General features: G+C 48.1%; 1 protein-coding gene and 1 long non-coding RNA gene across 6 annotated transcripts; both read right to left on the reverse strand.

Annotated features, from left to right (window-relative positions):
* Nucleotides 1-783: 783 nt before the first annotated feature.
* On the reverse strand, nt 784-22,416 carry ETHE1 (ETHE1 persulfide dioxygenase). 5 transcript variants are annotated; one of them, XM_077983178.1, is made up of 7 exons: nt 22,258-22,416; nt 21,684-21,828; nt 21,369-21,484; nt 4,746-4,875; nt 2,390-2,479; nt 1,408-1,524; nt 784-983 (listed from the first exon to the last, which is right to left on the reverse strand). In XM_077983178.1, the coding sequence occupies exons 1-7, from the start codon at nt 22,336-22,338 to the stop codon at nt 928-930; spliced, it is 735 nt and encodes a 244-aa protein (XP_077839304.1). In that variant the 5' UTR covers nt 22,339-22,416; the 3' UTR covers nt 784-927. The 5 variants fall into 5 exon arrangements, with proteins under 5 accessions (XP_077839304.1, XP_001101587.1, XP_014979641.1 ...); XM_001101587.5 differs by having other exon boundaries at nt 21,369-21,517; XM_015124155.3 differs by having other exon boundaries at nt 21,369-21,517; nt 22,099-22,416.
* LOC144337566 (uncharacterized) lies at nt 13,757-14,994 on the reverse strand. Its single transcript, XR_013410776.1, has 2 exons — nt 14,884-14,994; nt 13,757-14,550 (listed from the first exon to the last, which is right to left on the reverse strand). It is a non-coding gene; the product is annotated as an uncharacterized LOC144337566 (long non-coding RNA).
* Nucleotides 22,417-23,906: the final 1,490 nt, after the last annotated feature.

Raw genomic sequence — 23,906 nt, forward strand, 5'->3', positions numbered from 1 at the left:
TACATGTGTTACAAGCGGTAAAATGCAGGCTTCATTCTCTCAAAAGTCCATGTTCTTAACCATTGTGTATACTGTCACTTCAAGCCAGGAAGTACCCGAAAGATCATTCTAAATGATAATAACTTTAATGGTGAACGCTGATAGGCCACGTGCCAGGCACTCACACACATTGACTCATCAGAGCATCACAACACCCTATGATTATTCCTTCCATTTTACAGATAAGAAAACTGAGGCCTAGAGAAGTGAAGTACCTTACCCCAGGGCTAAGTGGGAAGTGGCTCAAAAGCAAGCCGGTGTTCTAATCCAAGGTGATGAGAAGATCTGCCCCAGATATGTTTGTTTTTGATCTTGTGAGTTAGAAATCTTGTGGGCTCCCAGGCCGGGCGTGGTGGCTCACGCCTGTAATCCCAGCACTTTGAGAGGCCGAGGCAGGTGGATCACGAGGTCAGGAGATCAAGATCATACTGGCTAACACAGTGAAACCTTGTCTCTACTAAAAATACAAAAAAATTAGCCGAGTGTGGTGGCACGTGCCTGTAGTCCCAGCTACTCAGGAGGCCGAGGAAGGAAAATCGCTTGAACCTGGGAGGCAGAGGTTGCAGTGAGCCAAGATCATGCTACTGCACTCCAGCCTGGGCAACAGAGGGAGACTCCATCTCAAAAAAAAAAAACAATCTTGCAGGCTCCCCGGACCTCCTGGCCTCTCCACAGAACCAGAACTCCACCCCTTGCAGCCCAGAAACCCAATTGGTTCCCCTAGAAAATAGGTAGACATCAGACTCATGTTAAAAAAAGTTTTATTTAGGAAGCTCCAGGGGCTGGGGTTCGGGCATGGGGTGGGAAAGGAGAGGTGCAGTGTGGACGCCGCCCTCTCTTCCCGCCTAGTGCATTAATACTGGATGGGAGCATCTGACAGAAGTGAGATCAGGCAGGGGTCAGTGTCTGCACCCCACAGCGCATGTTGGCTGGAACAGCAAAGTCTGAAAAGAAGAAATCAAGGTTAAAACTAAGGGGCCTAGGCAGAGCTCCAGGCCCCACTGGAGACCCAGAAATCCTAGGAACCTTTCCTCTTCGGGGAACTAGAGTTTTGGTCCTGAGCCCACTCCTTCCCTCAGACCCAGGAGTCCAGTCCCCCAGCCCCTCCTCCCTCAGACCCAGGAGCCCAGGCCCCCAGCCCCTCCTCCCTCAGACCCAGGAGCCCAGGCCCCCAGCCCCTCCTCCCTCAGACCCAGGAGCCCAGTCCCCCAGCCCCTCCTCCCTCAGACCCAGGAGCCCAGGCCCCCAGCCCCTCCTCCCTCAGACCCTGGAGTCCAGGCCCCCAGCCCCTCCTCCCTCAGATCCGGGAGTCCAGGCCCCCAGTCCCTCCTCTCTCATACCCAGGAGCCCAGGTCCCCAGCTGCTCACCTATCTGCTGAGGTTTAGGCAAGTTCAGGTTGTCCATGATTTTGACAAACTCCTCACAGCTGCGGGTGAGCCGAGGGTTCAGAGTCCTCTCCTCTTCCACGGTGGACACTGTGAACCCTAGTGGCCAAGGGAGGGGAAGGAAAGTCAAGGAGTCCAGTGCCTCAGGCCTCTCAGAACTACATTCCCTAGGAGGCTTTGGGTGCCTCTCTGGCAGGGGTTCTTCCCAGAATATTCCTAAAATAGCTTTCCCTCCTCCATGGGAACTATGGGAAATGTAGTTTTCCCCAGTTCCCTAAGCTCCGCAAGTAAAGCCCAGGAAAACCCATGCCCTGCAGAATTCCAGGCATCTGGCAGTCACATAGTTTCTACATCCACACACAGCAGGCTCAAGCACTTTTTTTTTTTTTTTTTTTTTTTTTTGAGACAGGGTCTTGCTATATCACCTAGGCTGGAATATAGTGGTATGATCATAGCTCACTGCAGCCTCAACCTCCTGGGCTCAAGCAATCCTCCTACCACAGCCTCTCAAGTAGCTGGCAGCATGCCACCCTGCCTGGCTAATTTTTTGTATTTTGTAGAGGCAGAGTTTTGCCATGTTACTCAGGTTGGTCTCGAACTCACTCCTGGGCTCAAACGAGCCTCCTGCCTCAGCCTCCCAAAGTGCTAGGATTACAGGTGTGAGCCCCCTTGCCCAGCCTCAAACACTTAATTTTTTTTGCCCAGAGAAATTTCTGAGACTGGTAGTCTTCATGCCCTACAAGGATTACAGAGATCTACACTCCCCTTTCAAAGTTATTATTATTATTATTATTATTTTGAGACAGAGCCTCACTCTGTCTCCCAGGCTGGAGTGCAGTGGTGTGATCTTGGCTCACTGCAACCTCCACCTCCCAGGTTCAAGCAATTCTCCTGCCTCAACCTCCCGAACAGCTGGGATTACAGGCATGGGTCTGTAATCCCAGCTCCTCCAGGAAGCCCTCACCATGGTAATCATGAGCAGGGTAGATCAGACAGTCGCCTGGAAGTGTGAAGATCTTTTCATGGACCGAGTGGTACAAGGTCTTGGCACAGCCTGGGGAAGGAAAGATCAGAGGTCAGTGGATCAACAGGATTCTGTCTAACCCCTTCCTTCAAGAAAAGGGTGAGAGGATAAAATCACTATAGCTAAAGCATCTCCTTCATGTCCTGCCAATATCCCTTTGTCTAAGTAGAGAACAGGGAAAGGCATTCTAGGCAGATGGAACAGCATGTACAAAGAATTGAGGAATGGTGAGAAATTCAGCATGGCTGTAAATAGGGTTGGAATGACACCGTGAAGCACCAAAGAGTGTCATTTGTGACCTTGGCTGTCACCCAGGGGATGTCAAGTAAAGGTTCTGAACAAGGAAGGTGGACTAGAAGGTAAGAAACTGAAGACAAAGCCAGGTGCAGTGGCTCATGCCTGTAATCCTAGCACTTTGGGAGGCTGAGGCAGGTGGACTACCTGAGGTCAGGAGTTCAAGACCAGCCTGGCCAACATGGTGAAACCCTGTCTCTACTAAAAATACAAAAATTAGCCAGGTGTGGTGGCGCATGCCTGTAATCCCAGCTATTCAGGAGGCTGAAGCAGGAGAATTGCTTGAACCTGGGAGGTGGAGGTTGCAGTGAGTCAAGATCACACCACTGCACTCCAGCCTGGGAGACAGAGTGAGGCCCTGTCTAAAAAAAAACAACAACAAAATGAAAAAAAGAAAGAAACTGAAGACATGAGGCCCAGGAGGAGAGTGTGATGCCATGGTCCCCACAAGCAGCTCTGAGTCCTAAGTAGGGGGCAAACCTCTCTTCCACCTTGCATTTCAGCCTAAATCCTTCAGCTTCCTGACTGTACTTCGAATGGATAAACGGAAGATTGGGAGCCTTGAAGAGAAAAAGACAGAGACTGAGACGCAGAGATAAGGAGAGAGGGAAGAGGGAGGAAGACGCCTGGGGATGTGGCTTCCCATGACCATCTCATCATGGCTTCTGTCTTTCCCTCTCATCCAGCCTCACTTCTCCCTGCAAGGCAGCTAAATTCCAGGCCTAGTGTTAACCCCACATTGTCACACATGCTCAAAGGATGGCCCAACCCTGAGATTCTGAAACTACACTCCCTTTCCACAGGGAAGCTCCTAAATCTAACTGCCCCTAGCAGCTAGACTCTAAATGGATCATTGCTCCCTGGCAAATAAACCGCTGGCTCTAACAACTTCTTTTTTTCTCTCTCGCTTTTTTTTTTTTTTTTTTTTGCGACGGAGTCTCGCTCTGTCACCTAGGCTGGAGTGCAGTGGCACAAATCTCGGCTCACTGCAACCTCCGCCTCCTGGGTTCAAGCAAATCTCTGCCTCAGCCTCCTGAGTAGCTGGGATTATAGGCACCCACCACCACAGCCAGCTAATTTTTGTATTTTTAGAGACGGGGTTTCTTGAACTCCTGACCTCATGATCCACCTGCCTTGGCCTCCCAAAGTGCTGGGATTACAGGCGTGAGCCACCACACCCAGCCCTTCTTTTTTCTTTTCTTTTTTTTTTTTTTTTAAGCTATATTTGTTTCTTAGAGAGGGAGTCTCACTATGTTGCCCAAGCTAGGCTCAAATAGGTAACTAATACACCCCTGAATCTAACTGTCCCCCAACAGCTAAGCCCCTGAATCTAACTCTTCCCATACTCTAGCATGGGGGTCCTCAACCCTGGGTACTGGTCCGTGGTCTGTTAGGAACTGGGCTGTGCAGAAGGTGGTGAGCGACAGGTGACTGAGCAAAACTTCATCTGTATTTACAGCTGCTCCCCATCGCTCCCATTACCACCTGAGCTCTGCCTCCTGTCAGATCCACGGCAACATTAGATTCTCATAGGAGCACAAACCCTATTGTGAACTGCACGTGGGAGGGATCTAGGTTATGTTCTCCTTATGAGAATCTAATGCCTGATGATCTGTCACTATCTTCCATCTCTCCCACATGGGACCATCTAGTGTAGGAAAACAAGTTCAGGGCTCCCACTGATTCTACATGATGGTTAGTTACATAATTATTTCATTATCTATTGCAATGTAATAATAATAAAGTGCACAATAAATGTAACGCATTTGAATCCCCAAAACTATGCCCTGCCATGGTCCATGGAAAAATTAACTTCCACAAAACCAGTCCTTGGTGCCAAAAAGGTTGGGGACCACTGCTCTAGCAGGGAAACTCCTTGAATTTAATACTGAAGCCTCCTAAAAGTCTAATGTCCATCCATTCATTCTTGTAACAGATACTTCAACACTTGACACACATGTAACTATATGAAGATCTTGGGCTGGATAAAGGAGCTGGTCACCTTGCTGGAAGTCTGTCCGCCCACACCCACGGATCAACAGGGCATCTCCAGTGAAGGCCATGCTGTGGTCATTCAGGACGAAGGTGACACAGCCTGGGGTGTGGCCAGGGCTGGCCCTGGTCTCCAAGGCCTGGCAGGGGTGGCAGAGTACAGAGAGAGTCACCAAGAATCCTTCAAGATGAAACGGGTCCCCAAAGCCCCACCCTACTCCAAGGTCTTATCTAGATGCGTATTTTGGTAAAAATTTAGATTCCCAGGCTCTAATCTTATATTATCAGAGTAAACTCCAAGTGGATTAAATATTTCAATGTGTGAAAAATAAAACCACAAAGCTGTGACACACAACAACAAAAATACAATAACCTCTGGTTGGGAAGGTGATACGGTTTGGCTGTGTCCCCACCCAAATCTCATCTTGAATTATAGGTCCTATAATCCCCATATGTCATGGGAGGTAATTTAATAAAGGGGGCAGGTTTCTCCCATGCTGTCTCGTGATGGTGAATAAGTCTCATGAAATCTGACGGTTTTATAAAGGGCGGTTCCCCTGCACATGCTCTCTTGCCTGTTGCCATGTAAGACATGCCTTTGCTCTCTGCTCCTCCTTCGCCTTCTACCCTGATTGTGAGGTCTACCCTGATTGTGAGGCCTCCCCAGCCATGTGGAACTGTGAGTCCATTAAACCTCTTTTTCTTTATAAATGACCCAGTCTCAGGGATGTCTTTATTAGCAGCATGAGAACAGACTAATACAGTAAATTGGTACTAGTAGAGTGAAGTGCTGCTATAAGGAGACGTGAAAATGTGACTTTGGAACTGGGTAACATGCAAAGGTTTGAACAGTTTGGAAGGCTCAGAAGATAAAAGAATGTGGGAAAGTTTGGAACTTCCTAGAGACTTGTTGAATGGCTTTGACCAACATGCTGAGAGTGATATGGACAATGAAGTCCAGGCTGACATGGTCTTAGATGGAGATGAGGAACTTTTTGGGAACTGGGATAAAGGTCACTTTTGTTATGTGTTAGCAAAGAGACTGGCAGCATTCTGCCCCTGCCCTTGAGATCTGTGGAACTCTGAACTTGAGATAGATGATTTAGGGTACCTAGTAGAAGAAATTTCTCAGCAGGAAAGCATTCAAGAGGTGACCTGAGTGCTGTTAAAAGCATTCATTTCAGTTTTATGTATTCACAAAGATATGGTTTGGAATTGGAGCCTATGTTTAAAAGGGAAACAGAGCATAAATGTTTGGAAAATTTGCAGCCTGACAATGTGATAGAAAAGAAAAACCCATTTTCTGAGGAAAAATTCAAGCCTGCTGCAGAAATTTGCGTAAGTCACTAGGAGCCAAATGTTAATCACCAAGACAATGGGAAAAATGTCTCCAGGGCACATCAGAGGTTTTCACAGCAGCCTCTCCCATCACAGGCCCAGAGAACTAGGAGAAAAAATGGTTACATGGGCTGGGCCCATGGCCTTGCTGTTTTGTGCAATCTCAGGACTTGGTGCCCTGCATCCCAGCTGGGGCTAAAAGGGGCCAAGTACAGCTCAGGCCATTGCTTCAGAGGGTGCAAGCCCCAAGTCTTGGTGGCTTACACATGGTGCTGGGCCTGCTGGTGAGCAGAAGTCAAGAACAGAGGTTTGGGAACCTCCACCTAGATTTGAGAGGCTGTATGGAAATGCCTGGTCGTCCATGCAGAGGTGTAGCCTTCATAGGGAACCTCTGCTAGGGCAGTGCAAAAGGGAAATGTGGAGTGGGAGCCACCAGAGTCCCCACTGGGGCACTGCCCCTAATGGAGCTGTGAGAAGAGGGCCATCGCCCTCCAGACCCCAGAATGGTCGATCCACCGACAGCTTGCACTATATGCCTGGAAAAGCCACAGATACTCCACATCAGCCCGTGAAAGCAGCCAGGAGAGGGGCTGTACCCTGCAAAGCCAGAGGGGCAGAGCTGCCCAAGACCATGGGAACCCACCTCTTATATCAGCGTGACCTGGATGTAAGACACGGAGTCAAAGAAGATCTTTTTGGAGCTTTAAGATTTGACTGCCCCACTGGATTTAGGACTTGCATGGAGCCTGTAGCCCCTTCATTTTGGCCAATTTCTTCCATTTGGAATGGATGTGTTTACCCAATCTCTGTACCCCATTATATCTAGGAAGTAACTAAACTTGCTTTTGATTTTACAGGCCCATAGGTGGGAGGGACTTGCCTTGTCTCAGATGAGACTTTATTTTGTTGGGTTTTTTTTTTTCAGAGACAGAATCTTGTTGTGTCACCCAGGCTGGGGTGGGGTGGTACGATCTTGGCTCACTGCAACCTCTGCCTCCCAGATTCAATCAAGTCTTGTGTCTCAGCCTCCTGAGTAGTTGAGACTACAGGCGTGTGCCCCCATGCCTGGCTAAGTTTTGTATTTTTAGTATAGACAGGGTTTTACTATTTTGGCCAGGCTGGTCTTGAACTCGTGACCTCAGGTGATCTGCCTGCCTTGGCCTCCCAAAGTGCTGGGATAACAGGTGAGCCACCATGCCCAGCCTCAGATAAGACTTTGGACTGTGGACTTTTGAGTTAATGCTGAAATGAGTTGAGACTTTGGGGGACTGTTGGGAAGGTATGATTGGTTTTGAAATGTGAGGACATGAGATTTGGGTGGGGACCAAAGTGGACTATGGTTTGGCTGTGTCCCCACCCAAATCTCATCTTGAATTGTAGCTCCCATAATCTCCACGGGTTGTGGGAGGGACCTGGTGGGAGGTAATTAAATCATGGGGGTGGGTTTTTCTCGTGATAGTGAATAAGTCTCACATGATCTGATGATCTTACAAAGGGCAGTTCCCCTGCACACGATCTCTTGCCTGCCGCCATGTAAGCAGTACCTTTGCTCCTTCTTTGCCTTCCACCATGATTGGGAGGCCTCCCAAGCCATGTGGAACTGTGAGCCCATTAAACCCCTTTTTCTTTATAAATGACCCAGTCTTAGGTATGTTTTTGTTTTTGTTTTTGCTTTTTTTGAGACAGAGTCTTGCTCTGTCACCCAGGCTGCAGTGCAGTGGCACAATCTTGGCTCACTGAAACCTCCACCTCCCAGGTTCAAGCGATTCTCCTGCCTCAGCCTCCTGAGTCGCTGGGATTTCAGATATGCACCACCACACCTGGCTAATTTTTGTGTTTTTAGTAGAGATGGAGTTTCACCACGTTGGTCAGGCTAGTCTCAAACTCCTGACTGCGTGATCCGCCCGCCTTGGCCTCCCAAAGTGCTGGGATTACAGGCGTGAGCCACTGTGCCCGGCCTTCAGGTATGTCTTTATTAGCAGCGTGAGAACAGACTAATACAGAAGGGATATTCAAATGCGACATCTAAAGTGATAAATCATTAAGGAAAAGATCAGTCAGAAGTTTCTGAATGGCAGCAACACCATAAACAAAATCTAAAGAGAACCAATATGCAGGGAAAATATATTTGTAACATATACATACCACACAGTGGTCAATATACTTAATATACAAACAGATCTTACAAATCAATTTTAAAAAGTTAAGCACACTAATATAAAAATGAAATACTCAACAGTCATTAAAAGCAATACTGTTGAAATAAAATTCAGTAATATTTTACACTTTTAAAAATACAAAATAGGCAGTAGTGGCTGGGCACAATGGCTCACACCTGTAATCCCAGCACTTTGGGAGGCCAAGGCGGGCAGATTACCTGAGGTCAGGAGTTCAAGACCACCCCGGGCAATGTGGTGAAACCCCATCTCTACTAAAAATACAAAAATTAGCCAGGCGTGGTGGCGCATGCTTGTAATCCCAGCTACTTGTGAGGCTGAGGCAGGAGAATTGCTTGAATCCGGGAGGCGGAGGAGCCAAGATTGCACCATTGTACTCCAGCCTGGATGACAAGAGTGAAACTCCACCTTAAAAAAAAAAAAGGGCCGGGCGCAGTGGCTCACGCCTGTAATCCCAGCACTTTGGGAGGCCGAGACAGACAGATCACGAGGTCAAGAGATCGAGACCATCCTGGCCAACACGGTGAAACCCCGTCTCTACTAAAAATACAAAACAAATTAGCCGGGCATAGTGGTGGGCACCTGTAGTCCCAGCTATTCGGGAGGCTGAGGCAGGAGAATGGCATGAACTCAGGAGGTGGAGCTTGCAGTGAGCGGAGATCGCGCCACTGCACTCCAGCCTGGGTGACTGAGCAAGAGTCTGTCTCAAAAAAAAGAAAAAAAGATAGTGAAAAAAGTGGCCCTTAGAGTGAGAAATGATATTTACAAACATAAACACTAGTCCTTCCTTATCTGCAGGGGATACCTTCAAGACCCCAGTGGAAAACTGAAACCTGAGATAGTGCAAACCCTATAAATACTATGTTTTGTTTTGTTTGAGACACAGTCTGGCTCTGTCGCCCAGGCTGGAGTGCAATGGCATGATCTCGGCTCACTGCAACCTCCCTCTCCCAGGTTCAAGCGATTCTCCTACCTCAGCCCCTCAAGTAGCTGGGATTACAGGCACCCACCACCATGCCCAGATAATTTTTGTATTTTTTTAGTAGAGATGGGATTTCACCATGTTGGTCAGGCTCGTCTTGAGCTCCTGACCTGAGGTGATTCACCCACCTCAGGCTCCCCAAATGCTTAGATTACAGGCATGAGCCACCGTGACTGGCCAATACTATGGTTTTCTTTATCTGATAACCAAGAAGGCTACTAAGTGATTAGTGGGCAGGTAACATACTCCTATACAGCATGGATACACTGGACATAGGGATAATTCATGTCCTGAGTGGGATGGTGTGAGATTTTATCATGCTACTCAGAATGATGTACAATTTAAAACTTACTAATTGTTTATCTATGGAATTTTCCATTGAATATCTTCAGGCTATGGTTGACCACAGATAACTGAAACCACAGAAAGTGAAACCACAGGTAAAGGAGCTGTACTGGATCCAACAAAGTTCTTGGATCCAGAATATATAAAGATCATCTACAAATCAATAAGAAGGACTCCCTAATAGAAAAATTAGCAAAGACTTGAAAAAAACACTGCAAAAGAGGGTGCCCAGATGGAACAAACACATTAAAAGGTGCCCAACTTCATCTGTCATCAAAGAAATAAAAGTAAAACCACAATAGGACGCCACTACACAACATCAGAATGGCTGGAATGAAAGATTGATTTGAAGCAACTGAAACTGTCATACACCATGGTGGAAGAGTACACAGAAAACTACTGGGCAGTTTCTACTAAAGCTAAATCTACACATACCCTGTGGCTCAAACCTTGGTATACATGTGGTCCTTGACTTAAGATGGTCTGACTTAAGATTTTTTTAAATTTTTTTTTTGTAAACAGAGTCTCACTCTGTCACCCAGGCTGGAGTGCAGTGGTGTGATCTCGGCTCACTGCAACCTCCGCCTCCCGGGTTCAAGCAATTCTCCTGCCTCAGCCTCCCGAGTAGCTGGGATTACAGGCACCCACCACCATGCCTGGCTAATTTTTGTCTTTTTAGTAGAGATGGAGTTTCACCACGTTGGCCAGGCTGGTCTCAAATTCCTGACCTCAAATGATCTGCCCGCCTTGGTCTCCCAAAGTGCTGGGATTACAGGTGTGAGTCAGCCACCAGGCCTGGTTTTTTGGTTTTTTTTTTTCCAGACAGAGTCTCTCTCTGTCGCCCAGGCTGTGTAGCGCATCGCATGATCTCGGCTCACTGCAGCCTCGGACTCCTGGGTTGAAGTGATTCTTGTGCCTCAGCCTTCTGCGTAGCTGGGATTACAGGTACGCACCACTGGGCCTAGCTAATTTTTGCCCACACTAGCCTCCCAAAGTGTTGGGATTACAGGTGTGATGCACTCCATGACTTACAATTTTTTGACTTTACAATAGTGTGAAAGTGATACATTTTATTTCTTTTTTTCAGTAGAGACGGGCTCTCACTATGTTGACCAGCCTGGTCTTGAACTCCTGGCCCAAGCAGTCCTCCCATCTCAGCCTCCCAGTGTGCTGGGATTACAGGCGTGAGCCACTGCACCCAGCCAAAAGTGATATGCTTTCAACAGAAATCATATTCCATGCACCCATACAGTCATTCGGTTTTTCACTTTCAATACAGTATTCAATGCATTACATGAGATATTCAACACTCTTGTATAAAATAGGCTTTGTGTTAGATGAGTTTGCCCAACTGTAGGCTAATGTAAATATTCTGAGCACTTTAAGGTAGACTAGACTAACCTATGATGTTTAGTAGGTTAAATGTATTAAATGCGGCCAGGCGCGGTGGCTCACGCCTGTAATCCCAGCACTTTGGGAGGCTGAGGCAGGCGGATCACAAGGTCAGGAGTTCGAGACCAGTCTGGCCAACATAGTGAAACCCCATCTCTACTAAAAATACAAAAAATTAGCCAGGTGTGGTGGTGTGCACCTGTAATCCCAGCTACTCAGGAGGCTGAGGCAGGAGAATCGTGTGAACCTGGGAGGCAGAAGTTGCAGTGAGCCAAGATCACGCCACTTTACTCCAGCCTGGGAAACACAGTGAGACTCCATATCAGGGGAAAAAAAAAATATATATATATATATTTTTTTATATATAGTTATATATTTTGTATATATATTATATGTATATTTTATTTTTATATTTTATATATATATAAAAAATGCTTTTTTTTTGAGACAAGGCCTCACACTGTACCCAGGCTGGAGTACAGTGGCACAATCATGGCTCACTGAAGCCTGGAACTCCCAGGCTCAAGCAATCCTCCCACACCAGCCTTTCCAGTAGCTGGGACTATAGGCACACCACCATGCCTGGCTAATTTGTTTTTAATTTTTTGCAGAGACAGGGTCTTGCAATGTTGCCCAGGCTGGTCTCAAATTCCTGGGCTCAAACTATCCTCCCACCGCAACCTCCCAAAGTCCTGGGATTATAGGTGTGAACCACTGTGTCCAGCCTATTATTATTAACTAAAACAAAAATATCTACAATCTACTTCAGTTCATAGGAAAGAAAAGTTTTAGTAGGATAAGTTAAATGACACACCATGAGAAAACAGTTGAACACATCCAGAATGTGGAATATTTTAGAAGACTGCATGTCAGGAAGCTTCAAAAGTTAACACCCTGGAGGCCGAGCACAGTGACTGATGCCTGTAATCCCAGCACTTTGGGAAGCCGAAGCAGGCGGATCACTTGAGGTCAGGAATTTGAGACCAGCCTGGTGAACACGGTGAAACCCCATCGATACTAAAAGTACAAAAATTAACCAGGAGTGGTGGTGCATGTCTGTAATCCCAGCTACTAGGGAGGCTGAGGCAGGAGAATTGCTTGAACCCAGGAAGCGGAGGCTGCAGTGAGCCAAGATTGCGCCACTGCACTCCAGCCTGGGTGACAGAGTAAGACTCGTCTCAAAAAAAAAAAAAAAAAAATTAGCCAGGTGTACTGGCACACGCCTACAGTCCCAGCTACTGGGGAGGCTGAGGTGGTAGAATCGCTTGAACTTGGGAGGCAAAGGTTACAGTGAGCAGAGATCATGCCACTGCACTCCAGCCTGAGTGACAGAGCAAGACTCCACCTCAAAAAAAAAAAAAAAAAAAAAGTAATATCCTGGAGCAAAAGGATATGAAACTGTTCTAGATCCAAAATTTTTTTTTTTTTGAGACGGAGTCTTGCTCTGTCACCCAGGCTGGAGTGCAGTGGCCAGATCTCAGCTCACTGCAAGCTCCTCCTCTCGGGTTCATGCCATTCTCCTGCCTCAGCCTCCCGAGTAGCTGGGACTACAGGCACCCGCCACTTCGCCCGGCTAGTTTTTTGTATTTTTTAGTAGAGACGGCGTTTCACCGTGTTAGCCAGGATGGTCTCGATCTCCTGACCTCATGATCCGCCCGTCTCGGCCTCCCAAAGTGCTGGGATTACAGGCTTGAGCCACCGCGCCCGGCCCCAAAAATATTTTTAATAAATAAAAAGTAATAAATAAATATAAATAAATAAAAAATAAAAAGAAAACAAAACAAAAAGCAAAGAAGGAAAAAGAAAACACACACATGAGGCTAAATAGACATAAATGGCCAAACACTAAGCTCAATTGCATCCTGGTTCCTAAAAACAGCTGTAGGCTGGGCACCGCGGCTCACACCTATAATCACAGCACTTTGAATCACCAAAAGGGGAGGATCGTTTGAGCCCAAGAGATTGAGACCAGCCTGGGCAACATGGTGAGATCCTATCTCTACCAAAAAAAGAAAGAAAGAAAAAAAAAGCTGTAAAAATTATTCCTAGGGTAATTGGAGACATCTGAACACAGGTTGAATATTTAATGATGATATAAAGTTACTGCATATTTTGTTAGATGTGACAAACGTTTTGTAAAAGAGTAAGTCTCAAAGTATAGCCTAGGGAACCCTGACAGTCTGCAAGATCAAAACTATTTATGGACTTTTCGCCCATTTTCACTCTCATTCCCCAAAAACATTCACGGGGCAGGGGTAGGGGGGTGGTTGTAAAAGTTTCGTGACCTGTACTGACATAATTCCTCTGATGGCTGATGAAATCTGTGCTTGTGTATTTTTTTTTCTTTTGAGACAGAGTCTCGCTCTGTTGCCCAGGCTGGAGTGCAGTGGCGCGATCTCGGCTCACTGCAACCTCCACCTCCTGGGTGTTCAAGTGATTCTCATGCCTCAGCCTCTTGAGTAGCTGGGATTACAGGAGCGTGCCACCATGCCCGGTTAATTTTTGTATTTTTAGTAGAGACGGGGTTTCACCACGTTGGCCAGGCTAATCTCAAACTCCTGACCTCCGCACACCTCGGCTTCCCAAAGTGCTAGGATTACAGGCGTGAGCCACCGCACCCGGCATGTGCTTGTGTGTTGTTATATTTTGTACTATTATTTCAATGTAGATTTTAAAAAATTCAAAATAAGAAATTGTGGGTGGGGAACACATAACATCTTGACCTAAAGCACCCTTAATTGTCCCTGAAACTTGTCGAGTGATTTCCCCAACAGCCCAGCCTGCCTAACCCCAAATTCTTTCAACGAATTCATTCTTCCCTTCCGTGATGCATCATGTCCGTGACACACCCCCGAGCTTTTCTTTCATCTGTTCCCTGCAGCAGCTAAACCCTGAAACTACACTCATCAAAGAAACACAACCCAGAAGGGATCCTGTAAAGCATTCAGCCTGCTGGCCTTGGAGTTCCCACGGCCTACACTGCCCCCTGGTGGCAAGTAAGCGCTCAGCTTCTTTTCCATTTGGTTCCCAAGTTCTTTCCCTCCATTATTCAAAACTATAGTAAACCCCTCTTATCTGCCTGGGATAGATTTCAAGACCGGGAGTGGATGCCTAAAACCGCAGATAGTACAGAACCCTACACACTATGCTTTTTCCTATACATACGCACCTATGATAGAGTTTAATTTATAAATTAGGCACACTAATAAATCAATAATAACTAAAAATAAAACAGAACAATTACAGCAAGGCATGATGGTGCATGTCTGTAGGCCCAGCTACTTGGGAGGCTGAGGCAGGAGGATCATCTTAGCCAGGGTTCAAAATACCAGACTGGACAACATAGCCAGACCCCATCCAAAAAAAAATAGGTCGGGCACAGAAGCTCAAACCTGTAATCCTAGCACTTTGGGAGGTCAATGCAGGTGGATCACTTGAGGTCAGGAGTTCGAGACCAGCCTGGCCAACATGGTGAAACCCCATCTCCACTAAAAATATTTTAAAAATCAATTAAGCGGGCATGGTGGCGCTCACCTGTAAACCCAGCTACTGCTACTTGGGAGGCTGAGACAAGAGAATCACTTGAACCCAGGAGGCGGAGGTTGCAGTAAACCAAGATTGTGCCACTGTACGCCAACCTAGGAAACAGAATGAGACTCCATCTCAAAAGAAAAAAAGATGGAGTGATGGATGGAGAGGTATACTGTAAAAAAAAAAAATTAAGCCTGGTGCAGTGGCTCACTCTAATCCCAGCACTTTGGGAGGCCAAGGAGGGAGGATTGCCTGAGCCCAGGAGGTCGAGGCCAGCCTGGGCAATGTGGCAAAACTCGTCTTTACAAAAAACACAAAAACTAGCCAGGAGTGGTGGTGCACACCTGTTGTTCCAGCTATTTGGAAGGCTGAGGCAGGAGGACTGCTTGAGCCAGGAGGCTGAGGCTGCAGTGAGCTGTGATTGCAACACTGCGCTCCAGCCTGGATAACAAAGTGAGACCCTGTCTCAAAAAAAAAAAAAAAAAAAAAAAAAAAATTCAGCTTTTCTCTATGCTTTAAATTTTTCATAATAAAATGTTGGAAGAAAAATTACTTGTTTCACAATTTTAAAAGGAGGAAGTATTGAAACCCACACTTGAGTCACATAAGAATCAATGGTGGAGCTTTTAAAACATGCCAATTCCTTGTGCCCACCCAGAACAATTAAATCAGACTCTGATTCTAAGGGACCTGGGGGATCAGTGTTTTCAGCAGTACTTCTCTAAGCCAGCGTATTTAACAGGCAAGCCTAACTTTCTGATTTGGCCGCCCTGTGGCAGCTAAGATGTTCACTTCTCATTGTTTATTAAAAAAAAAACTCGGGCCAGGCACGGTGGCTCACACCTGTAATTTCAGCACTTTGGGAGGCTGAGGCAGGCAGATCACTTGAGGCCAGCAGCTCACGACCAGCCTGGCAGTATGGCGAAACCCCGTCTCTAATAAAAACACAAAATTTAGCCAGACATGGTGGCACACGCCTATAATACCAGCTACTGGAGAGGCTGAGGCAGAAGGATCACCTGAACCTGGAAGGTGGAGGTTGCAGTGAGCCGAGATTGCGCCACTGCACTCCAGCCTGGGCGAAAGAGTGAGGCTCTGTCTCAGAAAAGAAAAAAAAAAAAGAATTGTTCCTGTTTCGGTGATCCACTGCCATGTAGCGTCATCATGTATTAAACAGTCCCTTGCTGTGTGCTTTGTCCCCTGCCCTACACCCCTGCTATCTTTTGTGCACAGGAGCAAGTGTGTCTCTGGGCTTCACACCTAGAAGGGAAATCTCTGGGTTGGAGACCCTGAGGGCAGTCAGCTAATCCTTGAAACAGTCTCAAGAGGAGGGTGCTGTGATAAACCCTGTGTTTTAGCGCAGGGAACTGAGGCTCCCAGAGGGAGGCAGAGGTTGCAGTGAGCCAAGATTGTGCCCCTGCACTCCAGCCTGGGTGACAGAGTGATACTCTATCTCAAAAAAAAAAAAAGAAAGAAAACTCATTCTACAATAAAACCACTTAAATTTGTCCCACCTTTTGTGTAAGATGAACAACTAGTTCAAGAAACTGGGATTTTCTATGAAAGTTAAACATTTGTCGACTCAGTGACCCAGCAAGTCACTTGGGGACAATGTTCCCCAAGATATTTGCGGAAGAATCTTCATAGCAGCATTATTCATGGTAGCCAAAAACTGAATAATCAGAGGGAAAACGGGGTGTGGTGGCTCATGCCTGTAATTCACTTTGTACTTCGGGAGGCTGAGGCAGGAGGACTGCTTGAGCCTAGGAGCCACCACAACTCGCTCATTTTGTAGGGCAAAAATTATGGCCAGTGGATGAAATTTGGCCTGCCATCTGTTTTTGTAAGTCCTTTGTAGGTTTTTGTAAGTAAGCTAAGAATCATTTTAACTTTTTTTTCACATTGAAAACTATCAAAGTAACATGTAACAACTAGATGAGGCTGGGCACAGTGGGGCTCACACCTGTAATCCCAACACTTTGGGAGGCCAAGGCAGGAAGGTTGCTTGAGGCCAGGAGTTCGAGACCAACCTGAGCAACACAGCAAGACTCAGAGACCATCCTGACTAACACAGTGAAACCCCGTCTCTACTAAAAATACAAAACATTAGCCGGGCGCGGTGGCGGGTACCTGTAGTCCCAGCTACACGGGAGGCTGAGGCAGGAGAATGGCGTGAACCCGGGAGGCAGAGCTTGCAGTGAGCGGAGATAGCGCCACTGCACTCCAGCCTGGGCCACAGAGCGAGAGTCTCGCTCTGTGGCCCAGGCTGGAGTGCAGTGGCCGGATCTCAGCTCACTGCAAGCTCCGCCTCCCGGGTTCACGCCATTCTCCTGCCTCAGCCTCCCGAGTAGCTGGGACTACAGGCGCCCGCCACCTCGCCCGGCTAGTTTTTTTTTGTATTTTTTTTTTTGTAGTAGAGACGGGGTTTCACCGTGTTAGCCAGAATGGTCTCGATCTCCTGACCTCGTGATCCGCCCGTCTCGGCCTCCCAAAGTGCTGGGATTACAGGCTTGAGCCACCGCGCCCAGCCAAAAAATTTTTTTTAAAGTAGCTGGGCCGCCCAGCGCAGTGGCTCATGCCTGTAATCCCAGCACTTTGGGAGGCCGAGGCGGGCAGATCACGAGATCAGGAGATTGAGACCATCCTGGCTAACACGGTGAAACCCCGTCTCTACCAAAAATACAAAAAATTAGCCGGGTGTGGTGGCGGGCGCCTGTAGTCCCAGCTACTTGGGAGGCTGAGGCAGGAGAATGGTGTGAACCTGGGAGGTGGAGCTTGCAGTCAGCCGAGATCGCAGGACTGCACTCCAGCCTGGGCAACAGAGTGAGATTCCGTCTCAAAAAAAAAAAAAATTAGCTGGGCATGATGGCACATGCCCATAGTCCCAACTATTCAGGAGGCTACAGTGGGAGGATCACCTGAGCCCAGGAGTTGGAGGCTGCAATGAGCTATGCTCATGCCAGTGCATACCAGCTTGGGCAACAGAGCAAGAGCTTGTCTCAAAAAAAATTAAAAAAAAAAAAAAAAACTATATGAAATCCAAATTTTATTTTTTATTTTTATTTTTTTATTTTGAGATGGAGTTTCGCTCTTGTCACTCATGCTAGAGTGCAATGGCACCATCTGGGCTCACTGCAACCTCCACGGCCCAGCCGAGGTTCAAGCGATTCCCCTGCTTCAGCCTCCCGAGTAGCTGGGACTACAGGGACACCCCACCATGCCCGGCTTATTTTGCATTTTTAGTAGAGACCAGGTTTCACCATGTTGGTCAGGCTGATCTCAGGTGATCCACCCGCCTCGGCCTGTCAAAGTGCTGGGATTACAGGCGTGAGCCTGGCCTGAAATCCAAATTTAAAGGCCACAAATAAAGTCTTATTGGAACACAGCCATGCCTATTCATTTATGCAGTGTCTATGGCTGCTTTCACACCACAATAAGAGCTGAGTAGCTGTCACAGAGACCCTGCTACCTGTAAAAACTGAAAATATTTACTATCTGGGCCTTCACATAAAAAGGTAGCCAACTGCTACTACATAGCAATAAGTAGGAAACAACTCCAAGTATAAACAACATCACGTGTGAAAAAAAGCCAGACACAAAAGAATAAACTGTGTAAGTCCTGTTTATAAGGTCAGAACAAGCAAAATTGGCCTGTGGTTAAATGCATCAGAACAATGGTGCCTTGGCAGGGTGGTCATTGGCCAGAAAGTGAGGCAAGGAAGCCTTCTGGGGTGATAGGCAAGTTCTGTATCGGGATCTGGGTAAATACTCATGCACATGTATAATATGTGGACCCACTTCATTCAATGGATGTTAACAACTAGTGTTTTTGTTTGTTTGTTTTTTGAGATGGAGTCTCGCCTTGTCACCCAGACTGGAGTGCAGTGGTGCGATCTTGGCTCACTGAAAACTCTGCCTCCCGGATTCGAGTGATTCTCCTGCCTCAGCCTCCTGAGTAGCTGGGATTACAGGTGCCCCACCACTATACTGCCTAATTTTTCTATTTTTAGTAGAGACAGGGTTTTGCCATGTTGGCGAGGCTGGTCTCGAACTCCTGACCTCAAGTGATCCACCTGCCTCAGCCTCTCGAAGTGCTGGGATTACAGGCATGAGACATGGTGCCTGGCCTTAATTTTTTTTTTTTTTTTTTTTTGAGATAGGGTCTTGCTCTGTCACCCAGGCTGGAGTGCAGTAGCGTGATCACATCTCACTGCGACCTCCACCTTCTGGGTTCAAGCAATCTTCCCACCTCAGCCTCCTGAGTGGCTCAGACTCCAGGTATGTGCCACCATGCCCTGCTAACTTTTGTATTGTTTTGTAGAGACAGGGTCTCACCATGTTGCCTAGGCTGGTCTTAAACTCCTGGGCTCAAGCAATCCATCCGCCTTGGCCTCCCAAAGTGCTGAAATTACAGGCGTGAGCCGCCACACCCAGGCTAACAATTCATTTTTTAAAAGTAGAAGGAAAAATAAAGGAGAGAAAAATGGATCCCCATCTCCAAAATCTCAGACAAGCCAGGCATGGTGGTTCATGAATCGCTTGCGCTCAGGAGGCAGAGGCTGCAGTGAACTGAGAGCTTACCACTGCACTCCAGCCTGGGTGACAGAGCAAGACTCTGTCTCAAAAAAATAAATAAAAATGTGGCCGGGCGCAGTGGCTCATGCCTGTAATCCCAACACTTTGGGAGGCCAAGGCAGGTGGATCACCTGAGGTAGGGAGTTGGAGACCAGCCTGACCAACATGGAGAAAGCCCGTCTCTACTAAAAATACAAAATTAGCCAGGCATGGTGGTGCATGCCTGTAATCCCAGCTACTCGGGAGGCTGAGGCGGGAGAATCGCTTGAACCCAGGAGGCTGAGGTTGCGGTAAACTGAGATAGCACCATTGCACTCCAGCCTGGGCAACAAGAGCAAAACTCCATCTCAACTAAATAAATAAAACAAAAAAAATTAGCTGGGCTTAGTGGCTCATGCCTGTAATCCCAGCTACTTGGGAGGCTGAAACAAGAATCACTTGAACCCGGGACGTGAAGGTTGCAGTAAACCAAGATCGCACCACTGCACTCTAGCTTGGGCAACAAAGTGAGACCCTGTCTCAAATTAAAAAAAAAAAAATTGCCTAAGGCTGAGGAGGGGAAAGGGAAGGTTAGGGGTGATGGCTAAGGGGTGTGGGGTCTTTTTGGAGTAATGGAAACATTTTCCAATTAATGGTAGTAACGGATGAACAAGTCTGAATATACTAAAAGTCGCTGAATTGTATACTTGAAATAGATTAATCGTATGTTATGTGGGTTATATCAATAAAGCTATTAAGCCTGGGCAACATAGTGAGATCCCAGCTCAACAAAAAATTTAAAAATTAGCCAGGTATGGTGGCAGGTGCCTGTAGTCCCAGCTACTTGGGAGACTGAGGCAGGAGGATCACTGGAGCTCAGACGGTCAAGGCTGCAGTAAGCTATGATCCCACCATTGCACTCCAGCCTGGGTGACAGAGCAAGACCCTTTCTCAAAAACAAACAAACGAACAACAACAAAAAAAGGGTGGGTGCAGTAGCTCATGCCTGTAATCCCAGCACTTCAGGAGGCCAAAGTAGGAGGATCACTTGAGCCCAGTAGTTCAAGACCAGCCTGGGCAACACAGCAAAACCCTGTCTCTACAAGAACATACATAAATTAGTCAGGTGTGGTGGTGCATGCTTGTGGTCCCAGCTGCCAGTGAGGCTAAGGTGGGAGGATCACCTGAGCCTGGGAGGTCGAGGCTGACTGCACTCCAGCCTGGGTGACAGAGACCCAGTCTCAAATTAAAAAAAAAAAGAAAGAAAGAAAGAAAAAAAAACCTGAAGCTAAATCTACCATAGCTAAACCTTTCAACATTCATTCCAAGAAATGTTTGTTAGCACCTATTATGTACAATGCACATACATGTACAATGCATTTTTGCCTACTTCCAGAAAAAGGCCTGAAATAAAGCTTCTGTAACCATTGTAGCTAAACTCTCTTCCCACGCACAGCCCTCATTTCCTCTAAACACTCTGACTCAAATGAACTGTCCTTATTTAGCAAAACTCTCTAACCTGGAGGCTGTCTTCTGTCAGCTGACATTCTGTCCCCAAAGTCAGTAAAACTTTATTACACATCTTTAGCAATTGATCAGAAAAATGCCCTGCCAGCTGTTTCCCTCCCGCTGAGGGAAACTTCCCTGACCCTCCCGCCGACGCCCCGGTTGCAATTCTGGCCGGAAACCCGCTGGTGCCTGGGGCAAAGAGAGTGAGGAAGGCAGGAACCTTCAGATCTTTCCAGTGTGAGGCAACTGCAGGGCTGAGACTAGGGTGAGGCTGTTGGTGCAAGATTTAAGGAGGCGCTCACTCGCAGGTGCGGACCCTGCACTTACAGGACCCTGAGAGTTAGTGCCTCCTTAAATGTTGCACTTCAGGGTCCTCACAGTCCTAATCCTAGACCTAGGCTCTAGGTTCTAAGCAACCAGATGCTCCTTCCTCAAACGGTTTCCGCAAGACAGGACTGGGTCTCTTTCCTTCTCAGCCCTGCCCTCAGAATTCCAGACCCTAATCAACTTTTATGGAGATGCGTGCCAGGCCAAAGAGCTGTCCCTAAGCTTTAGGAAGGAAACTCTTTAAATGCTGTTGACTTAGGAGTTCCGCCAGTGCTCCACCTGCCCAGAGCCTCTTGCCCCAGTGCCCCACCTGGGTTTATGGTGCCCCCTCCCAGAAACATGAGCTCAGGGGTCAGAAACCCAGGTCCTGAGGTCCCTCCTCCCCAAGGACTCAGGATCCCAGACCCCCAGTACCCTCTTCCCTTCAGTTTAAGGAGTTCAGGCCACCACCCTCTTGGGGACCCAGCACCCAACTCACGAAGCGCCCGAAGCGGATGGAGTCTCCATCCTCAATGTGCAAGTCAGCCTGGGCCCCACTAAGGCGGGAGATGACAGACTGGCAGCCAGGGAGAAGGGAACGGAGCAGCCCCGAGCCTGTAATGTGGTCCGCGTGGCAGTGGGTATTCACTGGGAGAGAGAGGAGGGACAGGTCCAGGAGGGTACAGAGAGAACCTGGGAGTCCCAGCCCAGATCCTTCTCCCTCAGACTCAGGAGTTCAGGCCCCTGGCTTCCCATTCCACTGACGCTGCAGCCCAGCCCCGCTGGAACCCAAGAGTTTGGTCCCCGAACTGACCAGCATACAGCAGCCGCAGCCCCAGCTCCTTGATCAGTTGGGCATCCCGAGGTGCTGTTTCCAGGACCGGGTCGATCAGAACGGCCTCCCGGGATTCTCTGTCACCCAGTAGGTACGTGTAGGTGCAGCTCACGGGCTCGAACATCTGGGAATGGGGAACCCAGGTGAGAGCGCAGAACCGGACTTCCACCCACCAAGTAGTGCTGACTGACTCTATCCTTTTCCTAAGATCCAGAAGCAGAAACCCCAGCCCCCTCTTTCCCCTGGAGTCGGGAGTCCGGGGCCCCACTACCTTCCTCTATCAGAACAAAACAGTTCCAACTTTCTAACATCCCAAAATCAGGGTCCCCGGCACGTTCGTTCATAGAGGACCCAGGGGTTCAGACCCAAGCCCAGAGGCCCCCAGACCACTCACCTTTAAAGGACCCAAGAGTCCAGCCCTAAACCTCCACCCCGCTTTCCGCAAGATGCAGGCGTGGGTCCCCCGGATCTCTCCCTATTAAGAGACCCCGGAGTTCCGTCCTTGCTGCCGCCTAGCGCCCAGTAGTCCCCTCCTAGGTCCAGCCACCCGCACCTGCCGCAGGAGGATGGGGGCTCCAGACCCGCCATGCTGGCTCAGCTGCCGCCGGGCGACCCTCAATACAGAACCCGCCATCGCGCCCACCGCGGGATCAGCAATGAGCGGAGGCCGAGCGCCTGCGGGAGCCCGGCGCTCCCTCACTGACCCGGGAAGGGCGGGGCGGGGGCGGAGCACGCCTTAAAGGGGCCACAGACGCCTGGGGGCAGAGGGCGGCGGGGGGCCGCGCGGGGCTGGAGCGAGGGCGAGACCGAGGAAGCCAAAGTGCAACGCCGGAAAGCTCTGACACCTAAAGAAAACAGAGAACAGGAGACGCTGAAAGTGCGAGGGACAGACGCTCAGAGACACACAGACATACTCATGTAGGAACAGAAGTAGAAACCCAAGGAGAGGCCCTAGTACACTCATAGCCTCGGGGCCGTTTTTTTTCTTTTCCTTTTTCTTTTTTTTTTTATTTTGAAACAGAGTCTCGCTCTGTCACGCAGACTTGAGTGCAGTGACTCGATCTCGGCTTATTACAGCCTTAAACTCCCAGGTTCAAGCGATCCTCCAACCTCAGCCTCCTGAGTAGCTGCGACTATGGCACGTTGCCACCACACCCGGCATATATATATATATATACACACACACAGACACACACACACATATAGATATACATATACACATATGTATATATATGTGTGTGTGAATATATATATAATTATTTGTTTTTTGCAGAGATGGAAGTCTCACTATGTTGCCCAGGCTGATCTCGAACTCCTGAGCTCAAGCGTTCCTCCCATCTTGTCCTCCCAAAGCGCTGGGATTACCGACGTGAACCACCGCGTCCCGTGGGGCTGTTTTCTAGCGGGTGGTAGGATAGTCATGGTTAGAAAAATATGTTCGGTTCCGGGAGGCAGAGGTTGCAGTGAGCAGAGATGATGGCACTGCACTTTGGAATCACAGCAGTAGTGAGACTAGGAATTCCCACTCTCATCTGGAGGATCTATGTCGCTTTGAGATATCAGAGCAGCCTTAATTTCCAGCCTAGGGGCAGAGCTTTTTTTATTTTTAATTTTTAAATATTTTTGTAGAAACAGGGGTCTTGCTATGTTGCCCAGGCTGGTTTCCAGCTCCTGGCCTCCCAGGTCCTCCCACCTGGGCCTCCCAAAATGCTGGGATTACAGGTATGAACCACTGCGTTATCCTGTCCCGTACAGAGATTCTGAAGAGGGGTTTCCCGCAACAACATTTATCTTAATTCTGGAGTTTCCAGGGCATGGTCCCTGGAGCTATTTTCAGAGCAGCCTCTGTGTTAATACCTTTACACAGAGAAGGCCTGCTTTTCCTTGAGCCTATCAAATTGCTTCATTAAAATTTTATGTGGCTGGCTGGGCACGGTGGCTCACACCTGTAATCCCAGCACTTTGGGAGGCTGAGGCGGGTGGATCACGAGGTCAGGAGTTCGAGACTAGCCTGACCAACATGATGAAACCCCGTCTCTACTAAAAATACAAAAATTAGCCGGGCGCGGTGGTGTGCACCTGTAATCCCAGCTACTCAGGAGGCTGAGGCAGGAGAATTGCTTGAACCCAGGAGGTGGAGGCTGCAGTGAGCCGAGATCGTGCCACTGCATTCCAGCCTGGTCAACAGAGACAGACTCCATC

This window comes from Macaca mulatta, chromosome 19, assembly GCF_049350105.2.
Source record: "Macaca mulatta isolate MMU2019108-1 chromosome 19, T2T-MMU8v2.0, whole genome shotgun sequence".
NCBI lineage: Eukaryota > Metazoa > Chordata > Mammalia > Primates > Cercopithecidae > Macaca > Macaca mulatta.